The sequence below is a fragment of the Falco peregrinus genome, chromosome 7 (assembly GCF_023634155.1).
Source record: "Falco peregrinus isolate bFalPer1 chromosome 7, bFalPer1.pri, whole genome shotgun sequence".
NCBI lineage: Eukaryota > Metazoa > Chordata > Aves > Falconiformes > Falconidae > Falco > Falco peregrinus.
In genome coordinates this window covers 36,678,831-36,695,022 of record NC_073727.1, presented here as the reverse complement: position 1 = coordinate 36,695,022, position 16,192 = coordinate 36,678,831, and the positions used below count along the sequence as shown (strand labels likewise).

General features: G+C 38.2%; 1 protein-coding gene across 2 annotated transcripts in view; it reads right to left on the bottom strand.

Annotated features, from left to right (window-relative positions):
- The window catches only part of ENPP1 (ectonucleotide pyrophosphatase/phosphodiesterase 1), a 55,518-nt gene that overhangs the window by 27,509 nt on the left and 11,817 nt on the right, over positions 1-16,192 (bottom strand). Inside the window, exons 2-7 of one of the 2 annotated variants that reach the window (XM_055810196.1) lie at positions 14,159-14,231; positions 12,381-12,497; positions 10,080-10,205; positions 9,861-9,921; positions 4,460-4,557; positions 797-876 (exon numbers count right to left, since the gene is read on the bottom strand). In XM_055810196.1, coding sequence (XP_055666171.1) covers positions 797-876; positions 4,460-4,557; positions 9,861-9,921; positions 10,080-10,205; positions 12,381-12,497; positions 14,159-14,231 — 555 coding nt within the window. The remainder of the gene's footprint in view (positions 1-796; positions 877-4,459; positions 4,558-9,860; positions 9,922-10,079; positions 10,206-12,380; positions 12,498-14,158; positions 14,232-16,192) is intronic. The other variant, XM_055810197.1, reaches the window with a different exon arrangement.

The following is a 16,192-nucleotide window of genomic DNA, read 5'->3' as shown; positions in this document are numbered from 1 at the left end:
TACTGCGCTTGGGGACACTCTCACATGGTTGCAGGGAACGATTAATGCCTCTCAGTTGAGTATACAATCATGGATATTTGTGAGGATTACACAATTAAACTTCTCATTCCTGAACCTGTGTTCCTCAGTGACCAAGAGTCCTGACAAACTGCGAAGGGAAGAAGGAAGTGCAGATCCTCAAATATTTGATTGAATTTTAGTTCTGACATGAATAAACTAAGAAGGATCTGCTCAATTCCGACCCTGCATTCAGTGTTGAAAATCTCAATTATTTTTTTTCCTCCTATACACAGGAGGCGATAAATTTACAAGATCAGCTTTGTGACATTCCTATCCAGGTTTGGGTAAAATCCATCACGGAGTCAACATCAACATGAAGTTCAAATGTTTCTTTTCATATGCTTCGTTACATCATGCCAAGCTACCTTAAAGTGTAACAAGGCTAGCAGTTTAAAAGAGCCAGGTGGCTCTCACTCTGAGAGCAAGTGAGCTGCTATTCAGTGGAAATTTCTACATAAAGGAGGAGTTGTAAAGTGATGTGACCTTCCACCTGTATGGGAATTCTTGCAGCTAGTCTTGGAAAGATTAGATTACTTAATCAGATTAGATCTGACCAATTAGCTGTAGTGTTATAACTGTTAATCTAAATTAGGTAGAGAGTATAATATATATATTTTCCTATTCTGAAGGGAAATCCTATTTTTAACAATCCAGAGAACTACACTACTCCCTTGGAGACAACTTGATAATCAACATTCTTTTCAGTAGTGGAAACATAGTATACAGGAATTCTTACTGTGACAATGGAGTAATGGTTGGGAAAGGTTTTTGAAGGATACACTGGTCTCATACTGGAAGTGTATGTTCCACATTTCTCTAAAGGGAGGAAGAAAGAAAATCAGCAAAGTTACAGAAATAAACCCCTTGCAAGCTTCTCTCATGAAGATATATACCTATTTAAAAAGAGAAAATCAAAAGCTATTTCCAGAAAGTTTTTGTTCTTCACAATTGTGGGGTTAATACTCCATATTTCTTCCCACATTCATTTACAAGCAACTGAATGGCTATTAAAAATTGTATGTACTCATAATGACTGCAATGGTCACATGAGCAAAACCTATAGCCCTTATGAAAAGCAAGAATAGATAAGAATTAATAATCAAAGAAATCACACCCTCCAAAGTTGCCCTGGTATGCTGTAAGTGACGCCTGCAGCTTGAGACCAACTAGCTACTTCGCCATGGGCCCTCCTAGAGATGAAATGGCCACTGGCAGTGGTGCCCCAGCTCTTTCAGTCACCTGTGAAGTCACTATTTTTCAGTCTCCTTTTTGGTTTTGGCTTGTTGTTCTGTATTGGGTTTGTTGGTTTGTTTTTTTTTTAAATAAAAATAAGCTCTTATTTTATTTATCTTAGTATATTTTTTAAAAATATCAGTCTTTAAGATTAGTGCACAGTATTTGCTAGTATCAAGAGTCATTAGCCAGGCCAAAGCACTTAAGCAAACCTTACTTAAGTTAGGTGCCTAAATTTCACAGGCAAACGTATGGGCGCCAACTTAAAAAAGAAAAAAAAAAAAAAAAAAGCAAAAATAAAATGCCTTAACTTCATAATTACTATGCAATAACCAAAACCACTTCAACTGATATTAAAGAGCCAAAAGCAATGACCCTATAGAAAGGCCACCACTAGGATATGTTTATTGGCCCTCTGAGTCATTATATATAATAAAAATAAAATAGAAATGAAAGGTTTGATAACACAAGAAGTGTTGTGTCAAGGCACTTTGAACTCATTGGATTGGGCATTTGCATTAGATCTCAGTCAAAAACCCCGAAACAGTTTGAGCTAATTGAGACAAAAAGACATCAAGACAGAAAAATAAATCCTCTCAAATTACATAAACATCCCCTCCCACATTTGCATTCTGTAGTAACAAATCATCAGTTATGCATTTTTTGCTACTGCAACACACTTGACATATTTCAACCATTGTTGAGGCCATTTTCCAAAACTGCAGGGTTTTGGTGGAGGTAGGTGGGGAGGTTGGGGTATTTTTTCTTGCTTTGTTTTTGAAGTAAAGAAAAAAAAAAATACACTAAAAAGCTTTCATTTTGTCCAAAATCATAGGATGTTTTGCTGGGACTTCTCCATGAGAGTTATTTTTCTTTCTGTTTAGCTTGTTGCCTTCAAGGCAATTTATGACAAAATGAGGATTTATCTAAAACTTACAATATTACAACATGCATACTTGAAAATGTCTTCTCTGAACCCCCTATGCACACGTGTCTATGCCAGGGTTCACAGAAAACCCTTAGCTCCATGCTGAACTGCCCACCTTTCAGCAAATAGCAGAGAGAGTGAGTGTGTAATAAAACTTGCTAAAAGTGTAATTAAGGTATTGTCTTACAGGTATCTGATCCAACATACTTCTTCAAGGAGACATCAGAATTTCATTGTAGGCATGGCTGAATTAGAAGGACTAGATAATGGGAATACTTTTATCTAACAGAATGCTGCACTTGCCATCAATTCTTTTTAAAGTGGAAAATCCAGGGATTTTATGTTGCTCTAATTAATAAAGAATTAAGCAGTCCAATAAGTTACTTAATGCAAGTAACTGTTCACTGCTTTGTAAATGCAGTCATTCATAAATGTTCAAAAAGACACATTTTACTAGTCCTTTAATTGGCTAACTATGAACTTCAAAAGGATTCAATACAATTTTTCAGCAATAGTCAAGTAATTTATCAATTATTGTTACTTGCCTACCACAGAGGAATATATTTCATCACCCTTTCCTGCACAGTAAAATACTGTAGTAGTATTTACACTCATAGAAACATTTATCTTTACAATATAACTGCTTCCACCATTTTCAGTGCTTAGATGCATGGGATATGAAGTACATGGAGATTTGAAGCCACAAGCCCCCAGAGTGTCACATGATACATACCCCAGTGACACTAATTTTCATTCATAAGACTATTTTTCTCTTGCCGAAGAAAGTTTGCCTTATATGAGCTTTTCACCCACCATTTTACTATGAGGTGGGAAAAAAGCCTAGAAAGCAAGGTTTTGTAACAAGACAAAGCTGAAGATCCTGTAGCATATTGTATCACAGAAGGTTTCTACAAGATTACAAAAAACACCCCACAGTAATGTAGAACTGCAAACATAATGCAAAAATAATTTTTCATCCAGACTGTTGCTTATTTTGCTGTGTCTCAACAATGTGTTATTAAACATTCTGATTTTAGAATCCTTTAGAAACTTAAGTTTTGACCATCAAAACCTCCATGGTTCTGGAGAAGTAAAGTGACTTTGATGAAGATATCAAGATATTTCTTGGTGGTCTGAATCTATCATGGGAACAGTGGAAAGAGAAATACAATTTTATAATAGAAGTCAATGAGGGAAGTTGCACTGTAGCCTATCCTGACCAAAGAATGAAGAAACTTTACATGTGGAAGTGGATGTCACAGCCTAGAAGTCCTGCAGACGCTTTGTGGCACTGTTATCTTCCATCTCGGCCACATTTATTATAGCCAGCCTCTCCTCACAATGCCCAAGAAGTCTTCAGTTAAAATGCTTATAACTGCATTTAATGAAATTGTTTCAAATGCGTCATTTTATTCTAACGTGAAACAAAACCTCAAGTACATCTGTGAATTGTTATCCTCTGGAACAGATCAAGTTGTAAAAACCACTGTACAAAACAGCAAGTATTTTTACTGATTTATGTTTAGTCAAATTGGAAAGAGCCACCCCAGGTAGTAATTTATGAACAACAAGATTGGCAAATTTTTCAGACAAGAAACTCCATCAGTTCTTTACAGACCACAGCCAGAACAGTGATATGAAAAGTAACTGAAGTTACTTAGATGCTACAAAGTAAGACATTATAAAAGCTAGGGGCGGGGGAGGGAATAAAATGTGCTTATGAGGCTCTCATTTCATCTGAATTTTTTTGTTAAATGAAGAATCTCTGAGATTCAGCATATTTCTACCAGCCATTCTGTATCACCTGTTCCTAATCTCTTCCTTCTCTACCTTCTTTTTCAAATATGATCAAATGCTTTCTACCTTGCTTTCCATTTTGCAAAACTATTCTACCTAAATATTAGACAATATACAACACAGAATAAAAAGCATGTCTACTTCTATTTTGAAGCAATAAAGTATGCTCACAGCTAAAAGCATCCACCTCCTAAACATGGGAATGGCTACTTAATTTTTAAGGTTTCAATGAATATTGCAAGCGCCCTTTCCCCATGCCCTCCCCTGGCTTTGCCCTTCTGCCCTCCCATACCTCAAGTTCTCTGTGCACAGTTGTTACTTAGAACAACAACTACAATTTCCATGGGAGAAGAGTGAGGATTTTAAGGTTAAGCATAGCTACATCTATGTGGGTTTTTTTAGGTAAGACATCATGATATTTCTTAGATAAAGACTACTCACGTAATTTGCTAATAACGGGTAGAAGTCCACCCCAAGTCTGCAAATACTCTGCTCTGAAGCCATCCAATGAAAACAGTAACACTGGAGATTTGGTAAATCTGAACAAACAGAGATTCAAGTATTAAAAGACAGACTCTGAGAAATAATTTCCTACCAGCTATTTCCAGAAAGTTTCCCCCAAATCACGGGGATGTTCATTATGGGACTATAAACCAGGCCAAAGAAGTAAAGTCTTCCTAAGCAGGACGGTGTGCAGGCTGGCGCAGCCGTCATCAGAGCAGCTGTTTGCTCCCCTCGCTGGTAGGTTGGCATAGCAACCCTGCCCAAAGAGGCTGAGGGTTGCAGTAGGCCACACACAGGGAAATCATGACAAGGCCTGATTTCACGAACACCCATAAAATAAAAAAAACAAGCCAAGATGCTCATGTAATCCATCTGGTACTCCTTATCTTGACATCAGCTCCACTGGAACAACGCTCAGCCCCTCCAACCCCCCATCCCAAGGTAAGCAGGGAAAGAGAAAAGGCAGTGTGAAGTCATGGCTTTCCTTTATTCACTTAGTTCCTGAACTACTTGTAATCCAGCTGAAAAAAAAAAAAAAAAAAAGGAATTTTCCTTTTTACATATACATGCACAAAATCGTAAGAAAGTCTGACATACAGGATATGTTAAATCAGCAATTGTAACATTTTTCCTTTCATCTTATAAAGATTATTTACCCAAGAAGAATTTGTTTACTGTACAAGAAGTACTAACAGTTTCCAAACTAAAAGATGTGGCCTACAACAGGAACCCTGTAACAGTATTTCTGCCTGGAACTTGACATGTAAATTAAGAATGTGATTTCACAGGAACTAGCAAAAATAAATTCTTCCCTTCCCTTCTCCACAGGGCCTGTGTTTTCCAGCCTTATCCCTGTTCAAACAATTTTCCTCCAAGTACTTAAAACATTGCATCACAGGCAGTAACAGCCATCAGTAACTTCTTCCTTAAGAAAAAAATATTCTATGTTTGACCTATAGGTATAACAACATGTGAGACTGCAAAAAAATCACTGCAGTGCAGCAACAACCACTGAAAATACAGATAGGCATAGAAGAATCAAATATATTTTACATGCCAATTACAAGTTTATTTTTCTTTTTTATGTTTACAAATTGTAAAATGAAAATGTTTTTCTAGAACTTTGTTGCACTTTGATTTCCCAAAACAAATGGGTGAAGACAAAAATTATTTACAAAGCGTTGACAATTTCTTTAGTGAGGTACACAAAAAAATCCAAATACTCACAACTGAAACATTTATAAGCCTTATTTCAGTCAAACAAACGTGACTATTAAGCTGAAGATCAGTTAGGCAACCAAAACATGTCTATTCAAGAACATGTTAATTGACAATTTGGACAATGCTTCAGCCAAAATGATTTCACTAGTCAGAACCATTACATAGCCTACCCTGCACCCCAGACAAAATAAAACATGATCAGAGGGCTGGAGCGCCTCTCCTATGAGCACAGTCTGAGAGAGTTGGGGTTGTTCAGCCTGAAGAAGAGAAAGTCCTGGAGAAATCTTACAGCAGCCTTCTAGTACCTAAAGGGGGCCTACAAGAAAGCTGGAGGGGGGCTTTTTACAAGGGTATGTCGTGATAGGACAAGAGGGAGTGGCTTTAAACTAATCTAAGTCTGCTTTCTTCCAGATGTTAGGAAGAAATTCTTTACTGTGAGGGTGGTGAGACATTGGAACAGGTTGTCCAGAGGAGCTGTGGGTGCCCCATCCCTGGAAGTGTTTCAAGGCCAGGCTGGATGGGGCTTTGAGCAACCCACCCAGCTGAAAGAGCTGCTGCCAACGGCAGAGGGGTTGGAATCATCTGGTTCAGACCTTAAGGTCTCTTCCAAGCAAAGCCATTCTATGATTCTACGTATTTATAAAAATGTGGTCTTGTCACCCGGTTTTTATTTATATGGTATATTTATTACCATCTTTTGAAAATCTTAGTAGGGACAGTTAGGTGGGAACAAGTAGTGAATGATCCTTCAGACTGAAACTAAAGTCCTTTGGCAGAACAGAGTAGGGAAACTTTCATGTACTACTTTTGTCCATATTACAAGTATTTTTTTGCACCACCAATTCTGATTTCTGTAACTTTTGCAAATACCTTCTCTGCCCGCCTGTCCCGCCCCCAACAAATGGATTCCCTCCAGTGCAGAGGTCTAAAAGTCTTCACTGCAAATTTTCCTGCAATAAAATATGAAATTTGAGGCAAAGACTGTTCAATATTGCTTACCAACAAGTCTAACTGGAAAAAAAACACCCACACACAAAAAACAACCAACCAAAAAAAAATTTAAAACAACTCCTTAGAAGGGGACTTTACGCAACTGTTTCTGGTTTGGCATTTACAAGTAAACCAACTGTTAAGTACATGTTTTTATTGTCTGCAAATCTAGCTGCTGATCCCCTTGCACATGTAAAATTAAACTTGGCAAAACAGACCATTGCCACAACCAGGGAGATTGGCTGTTTCGCTTCTATATACTTTACACTGAGTGTGCTGAAACTCATAACTGCCCTGTGCTCAGGGAAGCAAAGCATGACAGGCCACATTAAACTGCACTCTCTTTGGAACAGCTCCAGTAAAACCCCCAAACTGATCTGAGCTCAGTTCCAACATACATCAGCAATTTCACTACTCCTTCTGGTCAGTAGCCAAGGTTACACTACTTCAAAAATGTGCTACCATCAGTGAGCAAGCAAGCCTGGGAGGCTCAAGTTTTGGCCCTGCCAGTGATTCATGCTGGCTGTGTCCAAACAGTATGACAAGGGTGTTTCACAGCTCTTGGATAAATATGTACGCCACAGTCACATCCTGACTCCAAACTGAAGGAAATGCCATGGTAATTATCCCCTCCTATAAACTGGTTTCTATGGAAACAATGTAGGCAACACAGGCTTGCTGTGGTCTAGCAGGTTCACCAGTCTAGATGGTCAAGAGCTCAGAACCACAGACCACAATTAAAGGAAAGAAAAGTAGAAGAAAGAAAGGAAAAGAGAAAAAGCCCCCTTGAAAAGCTAAACATACTACACCAAACATCCTATCCCACACACACTACTGCTTATATACAGCCACAAAGCGCAGGAAGTAAAGATTTCTTTTCCGCTAAACATACATAAAGGCTCAACGGGAGACATAATAGCAATCTTCAAATACACAGGAGAGATCTGCAAAGAGGAATGGAATCAGCTGCTCTTCCAGCTCAATGAAGATAGAACAAATAGTAATAGGCTTAAAAGTACAGCAACAGATAGTAAGACATCAGGAAAACCATCTAGCTAAGCACTGGGATAAACTGGTTAAGTGTGTTTGAATTTGCTCCTAGAACAGTGGGAAAGACTAGCTTACTCCTGAAATCTTACAGCCCTTTAGCTTTATGGTCCTATTAAACAACATAGAACTCAGTATTGGAAAGACTTAGGTGCATGCTTCATTTTAAGCATTTGATCAGTCTCATTGATATCAGTGGGATTTCTCAAATTAAGCACCTCATTTAACACTGCAATGTCTTTTGTCTCTTCTGTACCACAAGAGCAAACCCAACTAAAACAGAGTAAAACCAGCAATATGAACCCACAAAACATTCTGTATTAATATGCACAGAATCAGAACTGTTATCTTGAGACCTCAAAATGAGCACTATGCTGAAGTCACTGGCACTCCTGCCTACTTCACCATAGGAAAAAGTGAATTGTTTACAGAGTTATTAGTTATGGGAAAGGCTTGTGTGCTAATAGGCTGAGATGAGCCTTCAGTCAACACTTTGATTCAACTCTGACCACACATCACCCTTTCCTGGGCTGGGTTTTATTGCAATATTTTTGGTTTTGCCAGGATTAAAGCAGTTTTAGTAAACTACATATCCCTTTCATACAAACAAAAATAAAAAAGCTGAAACCAAGTTAACCAATAGGAGTTGCCATAGGGCATTCATGCCATTAACCTTGTAGATGTGCCCAAGGCTCTTGCTTGTTTATCCACCCTTTGGGGTTAACACTTCCTGATCTTTCATTAGTGAAATCAGCATCCTAAAGTCAGTTCCCAGCACACAGTCCTGAATGGCCCCTGACCTCAGAACAGGAGTTAGAGATAAAAGTTCCCAGAACCACCTGGCTACCACACTCCTACATGTGTGTTTATCAGGAACTTTGACTTCAAGCTGGACAGCAGCTCCTATTCGTCTTGATGAAGGTTCTGACATGTAACTATGTTTGTTGATGCTTGGAATCAGAATGAAAAGTGCTTATTTGGTATACAAATATTCCAAAAGGAAATGTATTTTGTCAACAGTATTATAACTCCAATGAACATAGCAATATATAAATATTTTAGTGTAAGTCACAAAAAGTAGTGACATAAAAAATGAGAATTTTTTACTTTCTAGAAACATTTCAGCACGCCATAATTTCAAAATCATCAAGCTGAAGATAGTTTTGATTTTTTCAAACCCTTTTCAGTAAAAACACAATTGAATTCAATTCATCCCCACAACATATCTACAAACTATTTTCCAGTGGAACACTTTTCAATCAAGAATGTTTAAGTCATTTCTATTGATAACTTAGACATACAATCATAGTTTACAATGAACTTTAGCTTTAAAGTTAACTTGAAGATCCCACAGCAAAAACAGCACAAGGAATGCAGGCTTTTTTCCTGACTGGAAGCTTTGCTGTCCTATTTGAGCCCGAGTGCTGATGCCATAAACTACACGAGTCATCATTCCTCACACAGAGTATACATAAATTGCAGGAGTGGGACCAACATGGAGCTGAGCTAGAAAATACAAGGATCACATGACAGTTTACACTTTTTAAAGAAAGTAGTTCAGACAGCTTGCAAATAATGGCTGTCCCACTGCTGGTGGAACTGGGACAGCGATTTGCCCACATTTGCAGCTCTGGGGCTAGAACAGACAAGGGAGTGGAAAGGTCTTTAGAAGTGACCGGGGAGGGAAACAGTCTTAGGAGCCTGAGATTGCTGGATGAGTCCCACAATATTTAGGACAGTGGGTATTGGAGCACATGTAGGACAGTGAGGCTGGTACAAGGCAGAGCTGCCCAGAGTATACACATCTGTGAGAGACAGCAGGGTTCAGGAACAGGCATGTCTTGCAAGTCAAGCAAGTGCTGGAATATACAAGTGCTGCTGTGATCAGCAACCTGATCTGTTATGTAGTGTTAGTAAGCATTACCAAATGCTGGCTGAACAGGTGTTCTTCTCTGTCTAGTAGCTCTCTTGTAGTGGATAGGAAAGGCAAGCAGGTCCCAGAAAAGCACAGTAGGAAAAATAATCTCAAAAATGAAACATAAGCAAAGAGCAGAGCTAGGCAAATATACAATGTCCTCACCCTTTTGGACACTGAGGTTCAGTAATGTCCTCACATTCTTCTTCAACCCAGCTTGCCTCTCCTTAAAACAAATGAGTGCACTTTATTTTTTAAGACAGTACATTCTTATCGATAAATGCAAGGGTTTTTTTTCATTTTAAAGTTGTATTATCCTTGCTCCTTTCATACAAATATGGGTACACATATGAGAGACCATAGGAACTTGTTGAGGATATTTACCTTTACAAACAGCGTGATAATTCACACAGCAATCTTTATTTTCCACACAATCATCCGAACAGGAACAATGATATTCTGGTCTCCTCTTCTCTCCACACCTGAATTTATTGCATGTCCATATATGGGCTAAAAAACAGATGAGAGAAGGACAGCACAATGATTAATACCAGAATAAACTGAGTGTTAAGTTCTGTCTCAATTACGTACTCCCTGAAAAACAGTTCCAAGGTATCTCATGCATGCATAATATTGCTAACTTTGGCACTTTAGAAAACAGAAACACCCATGGCTGAATAATCCAAGTGTACAGCCACCTGAATAAGATTATGCAGCATATGGTTATAAATATCAGATCAGAAAGAGTCCTTTCTACAGGCCTCCTTCAGATAAGGTAATTTATGTGAGTTTTATCTGGTAAATCCAAACAACTCCCCCAGAAAAGCCCCAAGTGTGACATTGAATTTGGAATGCCTTGAAAACACTGAGCAGCAGTAACTTAATCTAACTTGCACTGAAGTCACAATGGATTTTACCAGTCACCAACAGGCACTCCAGCTTCTTTCAGCATCTCTTAGGCACCGACATCACTGTCACTATTTGAGACTATATTCATAAGCTCACAGGAAGACCTACTGCTTTCAACTTCATTGTTGTTTTTATTTTTCCTGAGTCATATTGATTTTTCTGAACGGAATACTCCAATACATCATATCATTTTGTTATCAAGTGTAAACACAAGTAGATCCTTCGTAGCCAATGAGAATAAACATGAACTAACTGACCAGCTGAGTGAATACTTAAGTGAAGGTCTTAACAGAGACATGGAAGCCAAATCTCAATGTTTGATTACAAGACAATCAGCAATCTTTGTATGCTACTAGAAATTAGAAATCCCTAAAAGCATTCTCAGGTTAATCTCAGAAATACTGAGCTTCAGTAACTTCACCAATATCAGTAGATCTTTACTTTTGTGAGACAGAAGAATCTATTATGGGTTTAGTTACATGATACTATTTGGAATTTGATTTTCCACTGATCTTAATACTAATCTAAAAAAAACCACACACACCACCAAGCAATGATTCCCATTCTTAGTGCCAAGACAGATTCTCCAGTTTACTTCTAAATAATTCTTTAAACTGAGGGAGAGTAGTGTAATGAAACTAAGTGAAAGATTAAAACCCATGCAACTGTTCTATAAGAGAAAGCTTTATGCAATTCAGAGGACCTTTTAATAACAGTCGATTGAAGCAGGGATCTAAGCTTAGTTTAATCATTTGGTTTTAAAAGTCAACATTGAATTTTTAATTTCAGGGCAAGACCACATTGATAAATTTAATAAATACACATAACTACTTTTTTTCTCACTTCTCTTTAACTGAAAGGAATGCTGCACATGAAGCATGAAGTTTAAATTAGAGAAAACAGTCAAGTTCTGTCCTTAGTGTTACTACCCACACTAGCACCTTTCCCTGTAAAATTTCTCCACAGTACTTCTCACACCTTTGCCTATCTGGCCTTTGCTTTCTGGCAAATCATGAGAACTGCATGATTTGCAATCACTTTGCAATCACTCTCCACCTCTACAATCTGTTTTTTCATCCTGCCTTGTCCCAAAGGCCAGAACATGACCCTTGCTTCACACTTAAGCTAGGGAGTAGCAAGGCAGAGGGTCTGAATAGCTGTGTAAGCAGAGACAGCAGCTTTCACAGAGCTGCTCTGTCCTTCCCCTTTTTCACGTGGGTGACGACCAAAAGATGCAATATACAGAATGTTCTCCTATTCCTGGCTTTCTTGAGAATGTAGGAGTTCTCCCTGACCCCAAGGACAATGCAGGTCACTGTTCTCTCACTCCCATACAGAGAACAAAAGGCTGGCTGAGACCATGAGTTGCAGTTTTTCATCCTCTTTCCAAGGGGGAGGGCAGCAGCACAGTCCTCTGAAGCCTCTCCCCCCACAGGAGCTATCAGAAAGCCAGCCTACTGGCTATGTCAGCTCCTATGTAGTCCAGCTGGGTGAAATACAAGCTTTGTGTACAACACAGCAGCTGCACCAGAACCATGAAGTTTCTACACGATTCCCAGTATCACCATCACCACTGAAAGTCCACCTCTGGTTGCAAGCAAGGGAGCACAAAGAGGGGGAGACCGCTGGCATCAACCACCCTGCTGTTCAGCAGCCCCCCTTTGCACTCAGAGCCCATCTGAAAGAAGTCAGGTATTACAGCCACCTGATCACAACTGTACTCACATTTGTCACAGACCAGAGAGTTCGACCCCACAGCTTTTTTTCCATCCTTACCTGGTTGTATACATGTTTCCTGGTAATCTAAGCAGCAGTTTCCAAGCTTGACACAATCTCTATCACAACGACAGCTTCCAAAGGTCCTTTCAAAGCAACGACCTTTGCAGGTTTTCACTGTAATATTGGATAGTGTTAGATGTCAGTGGCTGAGCCCAAATCAGTCAACATGCAAAAGAAATTATTAAGGTCAGCATATGGAATGACATAGCTAGTCATTCCACAACATAGAAAATGGCTGCAAACAGTGACAGCCAAAGGAAAAGTCTTGCTCCGACTAAATGTTTATTTTCCTATTGGACAAAAATATTTTTTCATGTTGAACAAAGGGTTCTGTTCTGTTTTAGCAGGAACATGATGTTTCATTATTGGCAAAAACAAGTGAAATAAAAGACTACGATTCTAGTTGTGAGCACCCCACTTTCTGTATCACCAGAAGACACGAGTACAGTCATGCAGAATACAGATCTCTCTGAGGAAATCTGAACCTAGGTTTTCATTAAGGGTGCTCTAAACAGTGATTTTTTTTGGCAGAGAACATTAATCTTCATTTTCACATCTGAACATTCCACCTTCTTTAAATAATTAAACATTAATTAGAATCCAGACTGCATTGGCTATGCTTGCAACTCTCCCATGCTCGTGCCCTGTTTGAATGACTGTTTTCATACAAATCAAAGGAACTGAAGGAAGCCCCAGTTTTACATCCCGCTGTACCATGGTTAAGGTACTATCTCAAGACACAGGAAGGGCTGTTCCAAACCAGACACAAGAGACACATAATTGCGTGTACTGCTCACTAGCTTAGTTTCTGTTCAGTTTTAATATACAAAAAAAATCCCCAAACGTAGCATGCTTCCACTAGACTGGGGTTGCCTGGGAAAAAACAACTTGTGACGCGAAGCATTAACAGCACTTCAGGATGAAACAGACTGACCAACTACTGTTCAATCACCAGAAGGGAGTGAGGCAAATCCTTCATCATTTGCCTTCTCTTCTCAAGAATCTTGAGGGGTGTGATATTAGGAAAATGAGATAGTGAACTAATATTGCAAAGTTGTAATAAAATAAGAAAAAACCTAAACAGATTCTGTGGGGAAACTAAGAATTTGAAATGTAGTTAAAAGTAATTTCAGGACTATTTGTTAAGCCGATCAACTTTGAAATTACTCTAGACAGCTGTTCCCAAAGTAAAGCTTGATTTCTTTAAATATCTTTCATAACCTTCTACCTGAAGAAACTTCACCACTGAAAAAACCACTTATTTTTCAGGACAGAAAACAGCCAGAGGAATTCCACAAGGAACATTTTCAGACTACAGTTCTAACCAATAAAAAAAAAAAACACCAACTTTTTTCCTCCCCCTAATTGACTGGAAAAGATGAAAAACATGTTCCAGGACAACATGAAATACAAATTGTTGGTTTAGAGGGTTTTTTTGTTGTTTGTTGAGAGGTTTTTTGTTAATGGTGAACTGAGAAAAGCCAGCCATGTGACATCACCACAGTGACAGTTGGGATACATGGAAGCTGCTAGCCCAGACACTGACTGCTAGGATCAGTTTACCTCTCAAGTACACACACGTACAGAGTACACCTAAGGTTTGCTTCTCGGTATTTTCATTTCCCTCTAACTGAAACTGCTTCAAGTAATGCATCCAGTCTTCTTCCCACAGCAAGAAAGGATGGTGTTCGGATACTATCAAAATTAATTTACAAAAAGAAAAAAGAAACAAAAAGGAATTTCTTAGAAATATTACTAAAAGGCGTATTAGTTACCATCTTTTGAACAGCTAGGCTTCAGGCCAAATATACATCCTAGGATTGTCGTTAACATGCAGACACAGAGTACCTGTGGGACAGGAAGGAAAAGAAAGTAATCTTAAATGACCATTGAATGATTTTGAAAGACCTCATTTTCTCTATAATGTTATACAATTGCACTGAAATTGATAAACATGCAGACTAGGATGTCAATTTCACTGTCTTCACAGTTTTCACTCACACAATTAGTTACATTGTTTGCAATTAGTTACTGGTACATGAACATTCTTAAATAACTTGGTAAAAAGGAAATACGCAGGACCAGTCTTAACATAGACATGATGATGTATTTCTTTCTCTGAACCAAAAAAAAAAAAAAAAAAAAAAAGATATTCATGGTTACACATATATCAATTTTATAGAAAACTTTCTTTGCTCCACTTCTTCCTTCCTCCTGGGTTGTTCTAAGAAGGTGAAGCGAAGTTTTGCCATTGACCACAGACTACAAACAGAAGGCATGGCCCTTAAGTGATACTTATAATTTTCTCAGGCAGGAAAACCTTTTCCCACTTCCTAGTATCCAGTTTGTACTAGATGTTGGTCCATACCATGGTAAGCAACTGTGGCATGTCATATTAGACTGACCACAGTGTCTTACACAGACCAGAAACTATGGCCATGTTTATTTTGGATTCTGAAAGTTATCAAACAAGCACCATATTGTACTTGCCCAGCATTTCAGGGGAAGACCTAATGCCTACTTAAATACACCAAAAGATTCCTTTTAACCTCATTAAATACTGAAATTGGTCCATAAACTCTTTAGGAAAAGTGTATATATTATGAATGCATATACAGTAATTAAAGAGCCCAGGAAAGCCAACAATGCACTTATGATGTCCATTCTATTCAAGTGTACAATGTAATAAGGCAGTCTGCCAAGAGTCCTGAAAGAGAAGGGACTGTAATAATGCAGATTTTCTCATTCAAACGCAACTGGGGTGGTATAGGTAGGAGAGAACGTACATGTTGCCTTTCCAGTCATTGTTTTCTGAGGAAAAACTGCTTTCAAGCAATATTTCAATAACTTCACATGCATGTCTATACAGTATCTCCCTTTCTTCACTCCTTCCCCATCAGCAAAAGCTGCCAAATCAGTCTTGAGTATGATGCCCGAGTCATGTTGTAATGTGGCAATAATTCATCCCATTTTAAAATGCACCTGATTATCAAGCTCACGTTTTTAAAGACTGTGAGTACTTGAGTAAATACAAAGTAACTGTGTTTTTAACAAATATATAGTTCACTGTACACTTTTGTTCACCGAGCAGTTAATAAAGACAGTAAAGCCATTTCTAGAATGTGTAGCATTGAAATTCAGATACTATTCTGGACTTGTGAAATGTAAGCTATCATACACCACATTAATCGATATAAAAATATTCCATATATAGCATTCATGAAAAAAGGAATTATAGACTGGATCTGATTAAACTCTGGCCTAGAATTCTGAACCAGGCAAGTCTGGAATGTTAGATTATTCAGCGCAAAGTCTAGCAGAGAAGTAAGTACTTTGAGTTCAAATCTGTCTTTGAATTTACATGGAAAGAATGAAAATAAAAAATAATGAGGGAAAAAAATGGCATTATCAATGCACCCAGATATGCCACAACTGATAGAAAGGTGCAATTCTCCATTAACCCATCAGTCAAAAATGAACACAACTGCAGAGCTTTGTACTTATTTTCTAAAGAGTATACCAATATGTGCAGTATCAATTATATTTTCTGTTAAATTGGTATTAGCAGTAGTACTTTCCATATAAATTCTGCTAGACCTTTGAAGTCTTCCATGTGAAAGAAACACCTAATAAGAGCACATGCACAGTCAAGTAGGTAGCATGTCAGATGCAAGATGTCAAAGCCCAGCAAAATCAGTGTACAGTGCAAACCCTGATATTGTCCTTTTAACTTCTTTATTATTTGGAAGTTAGCAATTGATTGATTTGTTTTTAAAAAGCCAACTTGAGAACAGTTTTTCAGAGTGACA